Below are 15,939 nucleotides of genomic sequence, written 5' to 3' on the forward strand. Positions count from 1 at the left end.
GCCATCACCCCCCTTCCCCCGCCCGCGCGCCGTCTCCTCTGCGCCAGTCAGCAATTGAAACGTCACAACAAGCCCACACGTGTGTGTGTGGCAGCCGGAGCGGAGGTCGCTGCTGCGGTGAAAAGGAGGGAAGGGAAAAACTAATAATAACAACCAAAAACAAAAGCAACAAAACTAACAGGGAATCGCCCGCCTCGTGAGGCCGCGGCTGGTAAGCTGCAGAACACGCACAAAAAGGATAAAAAAAAAACAACCGTCGAGGACAGAAAAAGCAGCAGAAGTACCCGCACAGCACAACAACAGAGAAGAGAAAGCAGACCGGCGCGCCAACAGGAAACCACAAAAATTACTTTTCTTCTCCGTCTTCCAGCGCCATAATTTCTATCCTCCTGCTACTGTGAAATATGTTTTTTTTTTTGCGCTTCGCCGTCCCTTTGCCCCCAACAAAAACCGCTGCCCTCCACCGCAGCCGCCTCTGCAAGCCGCAAGTCCACCATCGTATTTGTAAGAAAACCTTTAAAAACCATATGGGTGTTGTATGCGTGATAGCTCCTATATTTTCACCTCCTGCTACACACTATCCTTCCGTCCTTTTTAAGCTTCCTCTTGTTGTCGTTTACTGCTGACAAAGCAACACACGCACGCGTGCTCCACCTGGGAGGCCCGCCGCTCCCACGAAGCCCTCATGGTTTGTTTGCTCTTCTTTCCATTTTTATATATTTCCTTTTTTTATTGATTTTCGTGTGCGTGCAACAGCTCTGGACCCCGGGCCCGTATCGCTGGTGTGTTGCTGTTGCCTACCTGCCCCTTACGCCGCCTCCTCCACCCCCCAGAAGACCCGGAAAGAAAGTCTCCCCCCGTCTGCGTTGGGGCGTGGCTGCAGGGAGAGGTGGGGCGCGCCGCTACGAGGGCTTTGCCACCGCCTTTTTGGCGTTCATGAGCTGCATAAAAAACTCAGTCATGCTGTACGCAAAAATCAGCTTCGGGGCCGAGGCAATGACCTTCGGGGTGAGACCCTTGAAGAGCGCCGTCGCGCCCTCCTCCCGCAGCAGCTGCGAGAGAGCCGCGACGGCGCTCAGCTGGGCGCCAGGGTCCTTGTTCTGGACGCGAATTTTAATGACGTCCATGGGGTTTGTTACCGTGATGCTGAGGCAGGCGCCCACCGTGGAGGCGCAGAGGTTCTGAAACAGCGTCGCCCGGCGGTAGTCTTCCAGGCCAAAGACAACGTCCTTCGTGAAGGCAGTGCCGCCAAAGAGGCAGAAGGAACCGGGAGCGTTGCGCGCCATGGTGACGACGGTGCCGGCGTACATGCCACGGACGCCCTCCTGCCGCAACAGCTGGAGCACGCCGCGCCGCATGACCGCCTCGTTGGCCTGGCTCAGTACCTTCAGGCGGTCCAGAGGCAGCAAAAGGACCTCTCCAAGGCCAATAATGCAGCCGGAGACGGACTCTATCATCAGCCGGTCGCGGCGGCCAAAGAGCGTCGTGAAGGTTTGCTGGTTGCGGGCGAACAGGTGGTCCCGCACCAAGGGCTGCCCAGCAAACTTGTACACTCGCTGCAGGATCTTGTAGCAGACGGCGTAGGCCGAGCCGGGGTAAAGGTACAAGAACTTTTGCGCCACGCTGGCGTCCGCCTTTGAGAGGAAGATGGTGGTGTTCAGATTCCGCAGCGTGCCCTCGAGTGAGGCGGCCTGAATACGCGTGCGGCTGGTCATGAGTCGCTTCGCGACGGTGTCAAAGGGATGAAAAAAAGCAATTTCCAGAACGCCCGCCATTGTGGCGGCGCCAGCACGCCCTTTAAACAAGTTCGCAAAGGAGAAGGATCTTTGCTGCTGTTCCCGCTGCTGCTGGCCCTGTGACACTACCGCTGTCGTGGAGTTCATTGCTGACCTTAACTGTTAGGCAATAGCTTCCCTTCCCCTCAGCCCGCCGCTCTACTTCTCCACGTCTTAACGCAACGCGCGAGGGGTGACCATAAATGCGGTCACAACGTGACCACATTGAGAGTTGCAAGTGTTATTAGGAATGGGGAAGACAGTGAGCAAACGAGGGGAGGTAAACAAGGCGGAATTAACATCCATGGGGGAGCGCGGGAAGGAGCACAGGTTGAAAAATAGAATTGCCAAACCACACAAACATAAGGAAAGAAAGCAAAAAAGAAAAAGAAAAAAGGAAGATCACACAATGCCTTCTTTAGTCTCCTTTTTTTTTTCTTTTTCGTATCCCTTGGTGATAGCATCAAAGGTTCCTGTGCTGCATTTGGCCGCAGGATATTTGCGTGCATGCATGAGTTGGTGGGTGTCGATGGCGCCGCTCAGTCCTCCGGCGGGGGCGACGGCGGTAAAAATTCGTCGTCCCCCCCGTCCTCGTCCTCGTCCTCGTCCTCGTCCTCGTCCTCGTCGGGTGGTGGTGGCGGTGGATCCTCGTCCTCCTCATCGTTGTCCAGAATCTCAAAGTCGTCGTCCGCGTCATCGTCCAGGGCGCTGCTGTCCAGGGCACTGTCGCTTCCGTCCTCCTTCTCATCCTCGTTGGAAGGCGGCGGTGCCTCCTCCTCCTCCCCAGCGCCGTCTTCGCCGTGGGCATGACTGCTGCTGAGGCTCGTGCCTCCCGCAACGCCAAGAAAAGAAGGAGGCGGCGGCGGCGTGGCGGCTGCTTCTGCTGCGAGTGCAGCTGCACTGCCTACTGGTATGTCATTGTGGGCGGTGGCCCGGAACTTCCCGCTGTACCCAGCCGCGCGCAGCATCTGCGGTAGCGTGCCCGTCTCGTTGAGCTCCACCACCTCGTCCTGGATGCCCACCAACACCGGGCCAACGAAGCAGAGCGGTAGCTGAAACGGTGGGGCAAGGCCGACGCCATGCTGTCGCCGCCACCCGATGGCCGCCTGTTTCTCCAGCAGCTCCTGCACAAACGTCCGCAGCTCAGGTGTGTCGACAAGCACGACAGAGACGGCCACACCAAAGGCGTCAAGCAGTGCCAACATCCGGCGGCAGTCGTCGGCTGTGCGCCGGACCGCCTGCATCGCCGTCGCGTAGACCGTCACCTCCTGCATCTGCCCGCCCCCACCTCCTGCCTGTTCCGCTAAGGGGCGTCATGTGCGTGTGTACCAGACGTAGACCATGCGAGGGAAGAGGAGGAGAAGAAACAACGCCAAAAAAACAAGGAATCATGCAAACCCCAGAAGGAATCTTGCGGCACCCACACACGCGCACATCTCATGCTGGACGCCAGCCACCGGCTCCAATCACAGTTACACGAAAACACATTTATGAACAACTTTTTTTCCCTTCCTTTTTGCTTGCTTATTCGCTTCACTCATTGTATTCCCTCCTCCTACTCCTGCCCCTCGCCTCCTCTTTTCTTCCTCGTCCTACGGGGCCGGCGGCGCTGCGCTGCTGCTGCTGGCTTCTCACCCGAATTCCAGTCCGCAGCTGGTGGCGAAGTGGGAACAGCATTTGCTCCCTCAACTACGAAGCTTCGGAGTAGGGAAAGAGCGAAAGAAAGGGAGGCGAGAAATTAAACTTCATGCTCGCTTGCTTCACGTCTCCTCCAAAGCCTGGCGTCCACAAGTCACACATACACAAACCAGCGACTTAGTTTTCAGCATTCTCCTCCGCAGCGCCTCCGCCAGCGCGACCGGTGATGCTCTTCCGCTTCTTTGACCGTGCCTTGTCGAGGAGTCCGTCCACGGTGTTCATGACATGTTGCTGCGCCTGCAGTGACCCCATCAGCTCGCGGTACTTCTGCGTGCGCTGCGCCTCCTCCGCCGCCGCCACCCGCTCGCGCTGCCGCCGCCCGACGTTTGCCTCCGCCTGCACGTGACGAACGACGCGCTTGTGGTCCTCTCGCATCTCCCGCTTCATCGCCCTCACTTCATTCTTCAATGCCGTTGTCGTGCCCTCCTGCAGCAGTGGCTCAAACTGACGAATGGGGCGTGGGCGGAAGGAGCGCATCGTCAGCGGTGTGCGACGGTCGCGTGCCTCGGCGGCGAGTTGCGTCAGCTTCGCGAGGAGCGCGTCGTGGTCGCCGCGCACGTGTGCCGAGGGCTGCCACGCGTCAGTCGCCACAAGCCTTTCGTGCAGGGCGCAAAAGGGTTCCGTCAGGCAGTACGGTAGGGCTGGGACCCCGCGGAGGGCATCCGCCAGCAGCGACAGCAGGCGATAGGCGTAACGCACCATGCGGGTCTGGCTCACATCCGTCTCGAGAAGAGAAAGGGTTGCCTGCAGCGGCGCCTCGGTGTCTGCGTCACCAGGGGTGTCCGTGCCAGTGCGCAGCAGAACTTCGTCCGGCCCGCCGCATTCCACTAGCGGAAACGGCACGCAGAGGCCCTGCAGCCGCACTGGCTCCAACACCGACCGTGGCACCTGGAGGGCGATGAGGTTGAGTGGGGCAATGATGGCCTCTGCACAGTACTTGCCGCCGGCCACGACACTCTCACACAGCAGTCCCGAAAGCGCTGCATACACCTGCGCGTGAGCCAGCGTCTTCAGTCGCATCTGCACCAGCGCAGAGCAGAGAAAGAGGAGGAAGGGCGTTGACACCTCGTGACGGTAATCTGTCATGGGGAAGATGCGGGAGGTGGCGTGCAGAAGCAGAAGCGCGGCACGGTCGAGTGAGCCGTGCCGCAGGAAACTGCGCTGCACCTCAATAAGAAGAAGGCGAAACGTTTGCGCGGTGTGCACACGTGCTCGCGGGCATACTGGTGAAGGCGCCGCAGCACGGCGTGGTAGGCGCGACTTCGCGCGGCACGTGAGGTGAGTGCGCCGTCCGCCTCACGACTGAGCGCCTCCATCGCGGAGACGAACTCCTCCAGGCACCCAGTCGCCCCGGCGGCGGCGTCCGCGCCCCTACGCTTCTCCCCCGCCTCGTCGTCCTCCTCTTCCGTCTCCTGCACCGCCTCCTCTATCGACGGCGCCTCATCGCTGTCGTAGGCGGAGGAAATGTCCAGGGCGTCCTCCGCCTCGCCGGTGTCATCCTCCTCCTCGTTATCGCTCCCGCCCTGCATCAGGTACGCGCGGTCGCCACCGCGGCTCAGCCACTCTGCACGTGTCAATTGCGCTGCGTCAGGCGCAAGCAGCGGGACGACACCACGGTCCGTCTCCAGCAGTGCCTGCTGGTCGCGCACCGCCTGCTCCTCCTCCGCTGTCAGCGTACGCTCTCCGGCGTGCGCGCGGCGCGTCTCACCCCGCATAGCGTGCATCATGCGATCAAAGTCATCCTCATCGCCGCCACCCTCCCCAGTGAGGTTGCTCTTTTCAGCACCTACCGTCACCGCTTTATCCTTTAAAGGGTTCAAAGGGAGGGCTGACGGTGCGCTCCGCTCCTGCGCATTCGCTTCGGCGCGGACCTTCTGCAGCAGCGCAATGCTCGCCTCATCCAAAACAGGCGCAGCGGCGATCTCGCTTACTGCCGTGCCGCGGTTAGCAAGCGGGGCGACGGTGAAGCTGCCGTCGCTGCGCAGCGACACCACCTTTGCGACGTGGTTCTCGCGAAACGACTGGAGCAGAGCCCGCACCTGCGGAGTTCCGGCACGGGCAAAGGCCTCGCGCTCCTCTTGCGTCTTGTCCCTCCGCTCCAGCAGGTGCATCACTCCGCTGAATGCCGCGTCAAGAGCAGTCGTTTGCTGCGCACGCTCCTCACGCTCCCGCTGTGCCTGGGCACGGTGCTCTTTGCTGCTGGCAAGCACCTCTCGAAACCGCTCCTCCCGCGTCTTCTTCCGCTGCGGTTCACCGTTGTCATCCCTGCTGTCGGCCTCCGGGGCGGTGGAGGCCTCCTCCCTCGCGTGGCGGGTGGCGCCAAGTAGTCCTTCGCCCAGCGACGGCAACGCGGAAGACTGACCGTTTTCCTCGAGGCGAAATCTCGCCGCGCGGCGCGCGCTCCGGGAATCTGCCACGTGCATCCCGGCACGCCGCGAGGGTGCGAGCCCAAATGTCGCCGTTGCCGTCGTGCCAACAGAACTTCCCGCTTCCCCGGCGGCAAGCGGCCGTTCAAACCGACTGAATGTGGCCGGTGACTGGGTACTTGTCGTCTCTGCAGGAGGACGACCGCCACAGTGGCGGCTCGCCGGCAGCAGCGACGCGGTCACAGGCTGCAGGGCCTCCTGTGCGTACATCTCCTCCTGCCGGAGTTGAAACCGGCTCTGCTTGGAGCTGAAGCGCGCCGACGAGGCTTTTGCCTCACGGGAGGCCTTTCGACGCTCATGCTGCTGCACAATCTTCGCATGCGATGCGGTCCTGCGCATTTTTTTATCGTCTCTCCTCTTCGTGCCCCCGCTTTCGTCCCCTCGCCCTCCTCCACCTCTTCTTCTTCCTTTCTTCTCGCCTTCGCTCCTCACCAGTGTATTTACTTACGTGCTCCCCTGCCGCCCACCTCGCCTCGCACCTACACCGCAAGCGAGCTGTCCGTATTTCCTAGTAGACACTGGCCCAAAAGGGAAGATGTACATATAAACAAGAAGGAAAAGGCACAGGCAATGCATATACACGTATCTCGCTCTCTGTAGAGGATGACGTGGGTGGGTTCGCCGCCTCCTCAAACAACGGGCGAAAGCATAGAGAACAACAAGGATAGGCCGCCCTAATCCACAGCATATTCATCAACGCCGCAGGCGCAAAGAGATCAAAGAAGAAGAGCCACGCCGGCAGGAAGACTAAAAAAAAAGAAGGGAACCTGGCAACGAGAAAAATTCATCTGACGCAGCAGGAGACGTCATCGTTCCTACTCGCCATCTCTTTCTCGCTCCCGGTTTTTCTCTCCCTTTCCCTCTCTCTTTCCACCGCCCCGCCCACTTTTTAGGTTTCGTGTCCTCACACTATGTGCGGCTTCTCCTGCTACCCCACCTTTACGCTGCATCCATACGATCATACCCTTCCTCTTGCGCCCCCCCCCCCCCACCACCACAGCTGCCTATGGGCGGCCGCCATCAGATTCGCTATACGACGCAACCACGCCCTCAACGCACTGCTTCAGCAACCCCACAACAGGCCCACACTGCAGCACACCTGCCACCGCTGGAAGTGCTGTGGGTGACGACGCCTCCGCCGAGGCGGCTCGGCTGCCTGCAACGGCGCTACTATCCATGTAGCACCGCAAGACTGACATCACCTCCGCCTCACAGCGAAGTTCCTGCGAGGGGACCAAGTAGGTGTAGCGGGCCTCCTCAATTTTGTCTAGTACACTATGCACCGCCGCCTCATCCTTGAGTAGCTTCGCCCGCTCCTCGCTTACCGCAGGCTCTAGCGTCTCTGCATCCTTTAGTGGCTGCATGTCAATATGGGGCAGTGGCCGTTTTTTCCGTGCACTTGCACTAGCCGCAGCCATGGCGGTAGAAGCGGCAACGGCGGCAGCGACACTGGCGTCACCAATAGCCGAGGCCGCTGAAGTTGCTGCGGTTACTGTTGCCGGTGGCGTCGTTGGTGAGGCACGTGATGACGTTGCACCGGCGGGAGCTGAGCTCCATATCATTGGGGACTGACGTGGGCCGCTGAGGAACCACGAGATCGGGTCGTACCACTTGAAGGGTCGCCGCGCCACCGCGTCATCCTCTGGACGGTGAATGACGAGGAGGTCACGCGGCGGCACCGTCAAGCCACGGGCCCCAAAGACGTTCTTCTCCTTTGCGCCGCCGAGCCGCACGACCAAAAGCCCAAGCTTCACTTGCCGCTCACGCTCCTCGCGAGCCACAGCGACGCCGCTGTCACCGTTTCCCACGGCTGGAGACGCCGCCGCCGCCGCCGCCGCCGCCGCACTAGCACCCTCCGTGCTAGTAGGAGGCGTCGTTGGAGCGACGTCTGGTGTGGCGGCCGCCTCATTCTCTGTCGCCGCTGGGGCGTTAATATCTAGCCTTCCGACAGGGGGTGCCGCAAGGTTGGGTAGCGACGGCGCAGTCGCTACGGGCATGATGCTGACTACGTTGGCAGCAACAAGCGGTCCCCACGAGCAACGCCCCCCACCCCCCAGCTGTTTAAGTTATATATGCTACGCCTACCTATACCCTACGGTTAGCCCCTAAGGACAAGGGGCACGATGCATCCAGGGAGAAGAGGAGGAGAAAAGGAGAATAAAAAAGAAAAAAAAAAAGAAAAAAACGTAATGGTGGCCCGGGGAGAAACCACCACTGCACCACTTTCGTTAGAGGAGGTGAAGGAAAATGATGTTGACCAACCCACCCACCTCCCGATGGAATAAAACCGGTGGCAGAAAATTCTGGTTGCCTCAGGACTTCTTTGTTGTTCTTATTTATTTTTTTTCTTTTGGCTTTGGTTTTGGTACTGCGGTTTTTAAAGCTATGTGTACGCAATACATGCAGCTACTGACGTCAAGTATTTACCGCAGTGCATACTTGCACGGGGGTACCCGCGGTACCGTAAAGAAGGCAAGGCAGATTGGACAAGCCACAATAGCAGTGAGGTGGCTGCCGCTGCGCTACATACACGCCTCCTCCTCCACCAGTACGGCGTCGTCTAACATCCTCGTCGCCGGTGTGCTGCGCCTCCTCCGCGCCTGCTCGTACTGCCATACGCCGCCCATCACGAAGGTTACACCAACGAGGTGGAGGAAACCAAACGGTTTTGGGTAAACAACGTAGCTGCACAGCACCGTCAGCGACCTGCGAACGCTGGTGACTATGGTGGCGGTGCTGCTATTAAACTCCGAGACGATACGCAGGAGGAAGAAGGTTCCACTGTAGCTAAAGAAGGAGCAGGCAAGCAGCAGAGTGATGAAGGTGCGGCCTCTGCCCACAAAATCTATCGCGTCACGAAGGTCCCCGCTGAAAACGAGTAAAATAAAGCCAATTACCGCTGAGAAGAAAAAGACATAAAACTGCACCTCCTCGTGTGATGCGTTATGCCGCATGAAGCAGTACTTCTCCTCGCCGAGGTACATGAGGGCGTCGCACAGTAGCGCAACCAAAAGGCCTGTGACGCCTGAAATGAGCCGCCACCAGCTTTCCTGCATCTTTGCACCCTTCGTCGTGCGGGTATCCGTCGTCGCGTAAGTGAAGACAACGAGGCCCACAACAACGGCGATGCAGGATGTCACCTCCTTCAACGCCTGGGAGCGATCCATCGACACCGCCCCGTGCACAAAGGTGTCGCTCTCACTCTTGCCACCAACAGTCGTGGCAGTAACATTACACGTGGTGCTGGGACCACCTCGATCATGAGCAGACACCGAAATAAGCTTGGACGACATCCGCCCCTCCACCACCGCATCCGCGATGGTCACAGAGGCGCACCCATACGGTACGTCAACCAAAGGAACCCCGGTAGGTGAATGGTGCTGCTGCCCCTTCACCCTACCACCCTTGGCACTTTTCCACGGCGTCCGTGTTGCCCTAAGATGTGCTGGTAGTTCAATGGCAATGTAGCGCACAAGCCAGACAACAAGCAGCTTGCCCGACTTGAAGACGACTTGTGTACTAAAACTAAGAAGGCGCGACGATTCGTTAGACAGGTACACGCTTATCGTGTTCATCAGCGCAATCATAAGGTAGGTGCGCACTGGCACGCGGCGCGCGTCCACAATTCGCCGCCATGGTGACATGGAGGGAACGGGCAAGGAGCGGTAGAGTGTGACAAAAGCAAAGCAAGCTACGCATGATGCCTGTGCGCAGGTAAGCAACAGTGTGTGGTGAAAGCCAGGAAGGTAGAAGACCGCTTCCTGCGCCAACGACGTCAAGACGTGAAACACCAGCACACATACACTTAAAACAAAAAGCCGGCTCGTCGCTCCTGCTTGCCGTGAGGCGTCAGACATGTCCCCGCCTGTGCCCCAAATGCCCCCCCTCCCCACACTTATAATGCCCTCAACGTGTCCCCGGTCCTTGGGTGAAAAAAAAAAAAACGAGCTGTCTACGCCTTACGCTTCCTTAATAATAGAAAGATGCAGCCGAGAACGAGAGCAGCACGCATGCTCTTCTGCGTCGTATCTACAACCAGATGCATGTTATTGATCATGCAATGGACCGTAGCAAGAGAGAAAGAGAAAGCACATCGGAGGCGGCCCCTCCCCCTCCTCACTTTGTGTATGACATCTAAAATACTGACAGCAAGAACCATTACAAAAAAAAACAATGAAGGTGCCGAAGACGACTTATAACCTGCCCTCCATCTGGGGAGGAAGAGGCAGGTTAGGTTGGATAACCCTTCCAAACTTACTCTTTGCATTGGCCCCTCAGTTTTAAGTTGAGAAAACAAAAGAAAATATCTATAAGGATTATTAAATCTATCGTTTTTACTTCGTCTTTTTCTTTTGGCATTTACTCATGTGGCACGGCTATTTCACTCACAAGTTCGCAGAAGGAAAAAAGAAAAAAAGAAACTCATCATCCAAATCTCTCGACATCCCCTTCCCAAACTTGGTTCTGCCACCTTGACACAGAGGAAGAGGAAGAGGTATACCACGCACTCAATCCCCTGGGTTTCCCTCATTATTGGTATTATTATCATTATTCTGGAGTTTTCTTCTTCCTATTTTTCTTGACTCTATTTTTTATGAAGTTGAACTCCCTCTCTTTTCACGTTGCCCCGGTTGTCTCTGGTTACAGCATTAGGCATCGCAGTAGATCCCGGACACCTCCCACAACGCAATCCTCTTATTGTAAAAGTCACAAGTAACTACCGACGCGGTGGCGTCTGGCACCGCCCCGCTGGGGCGGGGTCTTTGAGAAAGAAAGGTACAGTCGTAGAAGAGAGCGTTGGGAAGCAACCCAGCAACCTCCGAGGTGCTTGCTTCATCATGCAGATGTCCTAGAAGAGAGAAGACGTTTTCTTCAGGGGCAGTGACGTTGTACCTTGCAAATGCCACTCCACGTTGCATGACTGGAAGAACGAGGGTATTGCGCGGTTGTACCCAGCGGTAGTAGTGCATCGCGGACGCTGACTCTGGCGGCAGGCCTTCGCTAGACAGCTGACGCGAGCAGCGCCAAACCCCGCCACCCAACCCGATGGAAGTGACCGGTCGTTTTTGTAATCGTGCATCTACCAAGTACAAATTTTCGTCGTAGGATCCAACCAAGACATAGTTGGATGCAACTCCACCCTCAGCAACAGGTGCAACAGACACGACTCCAGCCCCAAACTGAATTCGACCCACAGCATTAACACCACATCGCAAATCCCGCCACTTTAGAAAGCCATCATCGCCACCCGAGAGTGCCGTCTCAGGACCAATGGTAGCGGAGCACCACGCATCGTAATCATGTTTTTCTAAAGCACTAATAACAGTCTTTGTGACTGGATCATAGACCACAACAGCACCCTGATGCGCAGTGCAGAGCCACTTGGCCTCGTTCATTCCAAGCTCAGAGGCAGAGTAGAAAGGACTACAACTCGTCACCATCGTGCTGTGCACGGGGAAAACGATGTCGCTAAAAGATCGTTCTTGAAGCCCCAGGATACGCACACTGCCGTCCGTGCAACTCGCCATCACGCGAGCTCCGTCATAATAAGCTGTGAGATCAAAAATGCCGGGCAATTCCACGGGCGCAACCGTGTCTAGTGCCAAGCTCCTCTCACGCAACGAGAATCCAAGTTCATCACCACCTTCGCACACGTAACCAGTGACAAAACCACGGTATTTTGCGTGAATGGATTCATGAGAAGGTCCCAGATGTTCGTAACATCCGGCAATAACCTCCAGTTGAGCTTCATATTTTGTAGAGTCAACCGAAAGAAGACAGTTACATGTTGATGAAGTTGATACCTCTGTTACTCTTCGCACTGACAGCATTGCGCTCTTCTTGGCCTATTGCTTGCCGGCGCACACACACGTATACACTATGCACTAGTTCAACACTTCCCCACTGCCCCAATATTCGCAAAGAAAAACACTCATATAAGAGTATATATGGCGTTGAAGCTCACGATCGTACATTAAAATAAGTTCAGATGCACGTCAGAGAAACGCATTTTGAAGGGAAAGAGAAGAAATACGGCACAACTCAGGTGAAGTTTAATGCAAGAAAAAATTCCATCGCTGCCCTACGGGCGCGTTGATTCACATTTAATTTCATTGCAGCGATGTCAGCATCAATATCCATCAAGAACGCAATTACAAATTGAATAATCTTACTTCGATGCATGGTTTCCACTTCTTCGTGGGTGATTAAAAAGCTTATGTCGTACCCTGGAATAGGCTTTTTCCTCAATATGTGAAACTGCTTGGCTCGTTGAGCTAAAAATCCAACATATTTTCGGGCAATAAGCTCTGCAATAGCGTCACCCTTAAGAAACGATACGGAGATGCGCGTACTATTTATACTAGGTTCGATAAGGCAACTCTCCTGCTCTGATCGCGCAATGCGTATGGGGTTAAGAAGCTCTTGCACATTTCCCTCACCAGTATGCGCAATGCGATCTGCAACCTCAATTTCCGGTTTATTGTGGCGCTCCACAGTACGTGAAGGATAATTCCCTATGCATAAGGCCGCGTGTAGTGTGCGCCTGATACACTCGTAGTAAGGCAAGTAGGCCGTTGCCATTTGGACTACCCTACAAACTGGAAACTAGAACAAAAAGACAACAACAACAATAACATCAAAATTATCAAAGCAAATACAAAAAAAAAAGTATTAGTTACAGATAACAAGAAAAAGCACACTCGAAATGAAAGGCAAACACCACTGCAACAGCCTTTGCATGCCCCCATTTCTCATAACCAGTATCGCGCACATGCCCTCCCCCTTCATCACATTGTATACCCTCCGGGTTTTTTTTTCAAAAAAAGGGGATCAAAAAAAAAAGATACGTTTGTTGTACTTGTAGTTTTTCTTCAATACTAGTTTAGCATATTTGGTACATTGAATACAGCGTTAATGAAAGCTTCCATTCGTTGTAATTTTCTCCGCCTATACTCCTCAAGAAGACGCTGTTGGTATGCCACAGCAACATCTGATGAAAACTCCGGCGGAATGCTCTCATTCCTTCCTCTCCTATGAGGTGCGTTGGTTGTCGGACCATTACCTCCAGAAAGTTTCGGTTCTGTCTCAGTTTCCTTCCGAAACAATTCTTCGCTGCTTCGATTCTCAGAAGAAAAGGATAATGCAACTCCACTCCTCTCACGCTCTTTCTGCTCTCGAAATAACCGTAATTGTTCTCGTCGGTAGTCATCCCCAGTAGGCTGGTGAACAGAAGCTTCAACCTCTGACTTGAACTCATTCCAAAGTTGACGCGCAGAAGTTTTGTACTGGCCACTATCACTCATTCCCGTAGAAGCACTGTTAGAAGAAACCTGAGCAGATGCAGGGACAGCCACCGAAACAAACGTAACAGGTGCAGCATTCCGCTCCCCGCATCTCACTGTGGCTTGTTTTTTGGAGTGTTGTACACTCTCCCGAGCCTTTGCAGCGCCACGCTGCCTAGCCTCTTTCACTGACTGAATAAGATTATTGTTTCCGGGCTCGAACTGCAATGCCATCTCATACGCCTCGGTTGCTTGGTGGTATTTCTTCATTTTGAAAAAAGCATCACCTTGTCGAGAATAACCTTTAAACCACGTTGGGCGAAGCTCAACCGCGCGATCTGCATCTCGTATAGCACTTTCAAGGGCTTCAGCTGCTCCTATTTGTTTTGCAGCCTGAAGATAACAGGCTGATCGATTACTGAACAAAGCTGCAAGCAAAATAATCCTCGAGTCACACACACCAAATCCAGCTCCGATGATATCATTACCTTTCGTATTTAGATGACCTTTCTCCTTCAAGTCGTAGTTACATGAATCAAGGAGACACTCTATGGCATCCGTGTAGTAGTTCAGTGCTTCACGGTAGTGTCCATCCTCAAATGCCCGGTTTCCATCAACCTTCAGCTGCTCAGGTGAAAGACCAGTGGTACGTATTCCATCATTTCCCTTACTTTGTGGTGTCCTCTCCTTTTTTAACAGTTTTGGTTTGAATTCGGCTGGCTCAGCGATCGGAAATACCGCTCTAGTCGTCTTGACACAATCGACATTTAGAGGTGGCTCACGGACCATGTTAGCCCCCAGGCGAGTTTCAGTAAAACCTTTTTTTTTCCCAGTTTCTTCTGTTACCAGTGAAGGATCCAGTACATCCTCCTCAGTGATACCGAGACTTCGCATAAATTCCAGACGCTCATCAGACATGGTGAGCATTTCTCCTACCAAAAAAAAAAGTTAGGAAAAAAAAAAGAGTTCAAAACAAAAAAAAAGGCGCTTAACATGCTCCGGAGTAATTCCCTGTAAACGGGCACACACAAACACGTACAGGAGATTGAGAAAATAAACAACAAAAATAAGGGGCAACCTTCGTTATGGGCAGGAACAAAATTCAATTAGGGCGGTGAGGAGTAGCAGTGAACATCGCCCACTAAAAAGTCGGACTCTTGAATTGACGTCATAAACAGCAAATAAAAGAGAATGACCACTTATAATCAAACAAAGACTCTTTCAAAAGAGCAGCCTCATTAAAACGGAGGAATAAGCCTTAAAAGTAAAACAAAAAATGGGATCAGTAACTTCGCACAGCTAGACATACAAACACAATGGCAACTCCCTGTGACATGTCTGAAAATAAATAAATAATCACAATTAGCTAACTTTATCCTCAAAAAAAAAATGTCCGAGACCCCTCCCATGATCACAGAAACACATATACAAAAGAAAAACACGGGCAGCCCATCCTCCACACTCGTCGAGAATCACCATAAAAAACCTCTGCGGGGTAAACAAGAGACGTGGTCATGAAACACACAAACCGTTAGCATAAGTGCACCTTCTCTAAAATATATCCCACACACTTTGACTCGGCCAGAGAGTTTAGAATATAGGCAGTACAAAAGGGAGCTCTGCTAAGCAAATATCCACAACAAAATTTAAAAAACACATAAAAAAGAAGTGCAAGTCTCAAAAACAAAGATCCAGAGAGCAATTTTCATCACCGAAAGAGGGCCGGCAATCTCCACACGGCAAGGAACCCAGGCCCCACAAAACCCCAAAAAAATACACCTACTAGTGTCTTACACCACACCCAGTTATGCACCGGTGCGGTACATCAAAAACAAGGGCTTAACTGTGGCTGGGCATCACGCCACAGCGACGGCGCAAAACCAAAATAACCCCCGTAACAATACAAAAAAAAAACATCCATAACAACAGCTACATATCCACACCAACTGACCTCCAGAGACTAAGATAAAAAAAACACGCCATTAGAGCGCGGAGCTCCTTCTCCTGCCGGAGCAAGGCCCACCCAGAAAAAGAATAAAGAGACAGACAAACCACATCCGGCACACGTCCCGGCTCTATAGAATAATTCAAGCTGTTAAGCCACCACCAGTCCCCGAAACCACCACGTCAATGCCCACCACCTCTGCGGGATAGCAGTAGTACACTGAATGCAATAGCGAGCCTTGTGAAGCACCGGCGTGCCGACCCTCCCCAAAACATTGCTTCGGCGATTGAATTTGGGCAAAACCACAGCCCCACCCTACCCACCCACCCCTGACGCAAGCAAAACCTGCAACTCTGATGGCGCGGGGGCTCCTCGTCTGCACCGCATTTTCTACAGCCTGGGAAGTGTAAATGAAACTCCTGAGTCAACAGCTTCAAGCATACAATTGCAAAACATCGGCATCCGGCGCTAAGGCCCCCACAAAGGTGCGTAGAATTTCCCCCCTTAAGCACTGCCCTCGCGGCGTGCACGAAAATGGCCCCAAGTTCTGGGAACGCGCCCCCACAGATGCAGAGCGCATTTTGCTACCGAGAGCAAGGTCCGCCACCACCTGCACTCGCGATCGCCCGACCGCAAAGCAGAAACGCAACGGACAAGGAATCAGTTCATCCTTTTTTCTGGGAGCCATTGCGCACTACACATTTCAGGCGCAACCGCGAGTCAGCCACAGGCGAAGCTTTGGCCTGGAAATACACATCTGGACGTAAGGCGGCATCCCAACCACACCCCGCATCTGCGCTGACGGGCGGTGG

At 54.4% G+C, this 15,939-nt stretch overlaps 10 protein-coding genes across 10 annotated transcripts, besides 7 other annotated features; 1 reads left to right on the plus strand and 9 right to left on the minus strand.

The window, feature by feature from the left end:
* Positions 1–902: 902 nt before the first annotated feature.
* Positions 903–1,883, minus strand: TraAM80_06312 (mitochondrial carrier protein; the record flags this gene model as incomplete). Its single annotated transcript, XM_029383163.1, has 1 exon — positions 903–1,883. The coding sequence occupies one exon, from the start codon at positions 1,881–1,883 to the stop codon at positions 903–905; it is 981 nt and encodes a 326-aa protein (XP_029237031.1).
* A 431-nt stretch (positions 1,884–2,314) lies between these two features.
* Positions 2,315–3,049, minus strand: TraAM80_06313 (uncharacterized protein; the record flags this gene model as incomplete). Its single annotated transcript, XM_029383164.1, has 1 exon — positions 2,315–3,049. One exon carries the CDS (start codon positions 3,047–3,049, stop codon positions 2,315–2,317), a length of 735 nt encoding a protein of 244 aa, XP_029237032.1.
* A 274-nt stretch (positions 3,050–3,323) lies between these two features.
* Positions 3,324–3,369: a microsatellite.
* A 221-nt stretch (positions 3,370–3,590) lies between these two features.
* On the minus strand, positions 3,591–4,559 carry TraAM80_06314 (uncharacterized protein; the record flags this gene model as incomplete). Its single annotated transcript, XM_029383165.1, has 1 exon — positions 3,591–4,559. The coding sequence occupies one exon, from the start codon at positions 4,557–4,559 to the stop codon at positions 3,591–3,593; it is 969 nt and encodes a 322-aa protein (XP_029237033.1).
* Positions 4,556–6,238, minus strand: TraAM80_06315 (uncharacterized protein; the record flags this gene model as incomplete). The annotated part of the gene is made up of 1 exon (XM_029383166.1): positions 4,556–6,238. The coding sequence occupies one exon, from the start codon at positions 6,236–6,238 to the stop codon at positions 4,556–4,558; it is 1,683 nt and encodes a 560-aa protein (XP_029237034.1).
* A 13-nt stretch (positions 6,239–6,251) lies between these two features.
* Positions 6,252–6,329: a microsatellite.
* A 574-nt stretch (positions 6,330–6,903) lies between these two features.
* Positions 6,904–7,896, minus strand: TraAM80_06316 (uncharacterized protein; the record flags this gene model as incomplete). The annotated part of the gene is made up of 1 exon (XM_029383167.1): positions 6,904–7,896. One exon carries the CDS (start codon positions 7,894–7,896, stop codon positions 6,904–6,906), a length of 993 nt encoding a protein of 330 aa, XP_029237035.1.
* A 151-nt stretch (positions 7,897–8,047) lies between these two features.
* Positions 8,048–8,084: a sequence feature (A-rich).
* Positions 8,085–8,218: 134 nt separating this feature from the next.
* Positions 8,219–8,257: a microsatellite.
* A 164-nt stretch (positions 8,258–8,421) lies between these two features.
* Positions 8,422–9,756, minus strand: TraAM80_06317 (solute carrier family member b3; the record flags this gene model as incomplete). The annotated part of the gene is made up of 1 exon (XM_029383168.1): positions 8,422–9,756. One exon carries the CDS (start codon positions 9,754–9,756, stop codon positions 8,422–8,424), a length of 1,335 nt encoding a protein of 444 aa, XP_029237036.1.
* Positions 9,757–10,428: 672 nt separating this feature from the next.
* Positions 10,429–10,452: a microsatellite.
* A 96-nt stretch (positions 10,453–10,548) lies between these two features.
* Positions 10,549–11,730, minus strand: TraAM80_06318 (WD-40containing protein; the record flags this gene model as incomplete). Its single annotated transcript, XM_029383169.1, has 1 exon — positions 10,549–11,730. One exon carries the CDS (start codon positions 11,728–11,730, stop codon positions 10,549–10,551), a length of 1,182 nt encoding a protein of 393 aa, XP_029237037.1.
* Positions 11,731–11,941: 211 nt separating this feature from the next.
* Positions 11,942–12,481, minus strand: TraAM80_06319 (ARP2/3 complex subunit; the record flags this gene model as incomplete). The annotated part of the gene is made up of 1 exon (XM_029383170.1): positions 11,942–12,481. The coding sequence occupies one exon, from the start codon at positions 12,479–12,481 to the stop codon at positions 11,942–11,944; it is 540 nt and encodes a 179-aa protein (XP_029237038.1).
* A 22-nt stretch (positions 12,482–12,503) lies between these two features.
* Positions 12,504–12,566: a microsatellite.
* A 211-nt stretch (positions 12,567–12,777) lies between these two features.
* On the minus strand, positions 12,778–14,109 carry TraAM80_06320 (stress-induced protein sti1; the record flags this gene model as incomplete). The annotated part of the gene is made up of 1 exon (XM_029383171.1): positions 12,778–14,109. The coding sequence occupies one exon, from the start codon at positions 14,107–14,109 to the stop codon at positions 12,778–12,780; it is 1,332 nt and encodes a 443-aa protein (XP_029237039.1).
* A 10-nt stretch (positions 14,110–14,119) lies between these two features.
* Positions 14,120–14,165: a sequence feature (GA-rich).
* Positions 14,166–15,537: 1,372 nt separating this feature from the next.
* On the plus strand, positions 15,538–15,894 carry TraAM80_06321 (trans-sialidase; the record flags this gene model as incomplete). The annotated part of the gene is made up of 1 exon (XM_029383172.1): positions 15,538–15,894. One exon carries the CDS (start codon positions 15,538–15,540, stop codon positions 15,892–15,894), a length of 357 nt encoding a protein of 118 aa, XP_029237040.1.
* Between the last annotated feature and the right edge of the window lie 45 nt (positions 15,895–15,939).

This window comes from Trypanosoma rangeli (genome assembly GCF_003719475.1).
Source record: "Trypanosoma rangeli strain AM80 chromosome Unknown Tra_15.4_contig_00227, whole genome shotgun sequence".
NCBI lineage: Eukaryota > Euglenozoa > Kinetoplastea > Trypanosomatida > Trypanosomatidae > Trypanosoma > Trypanosoma rangeli.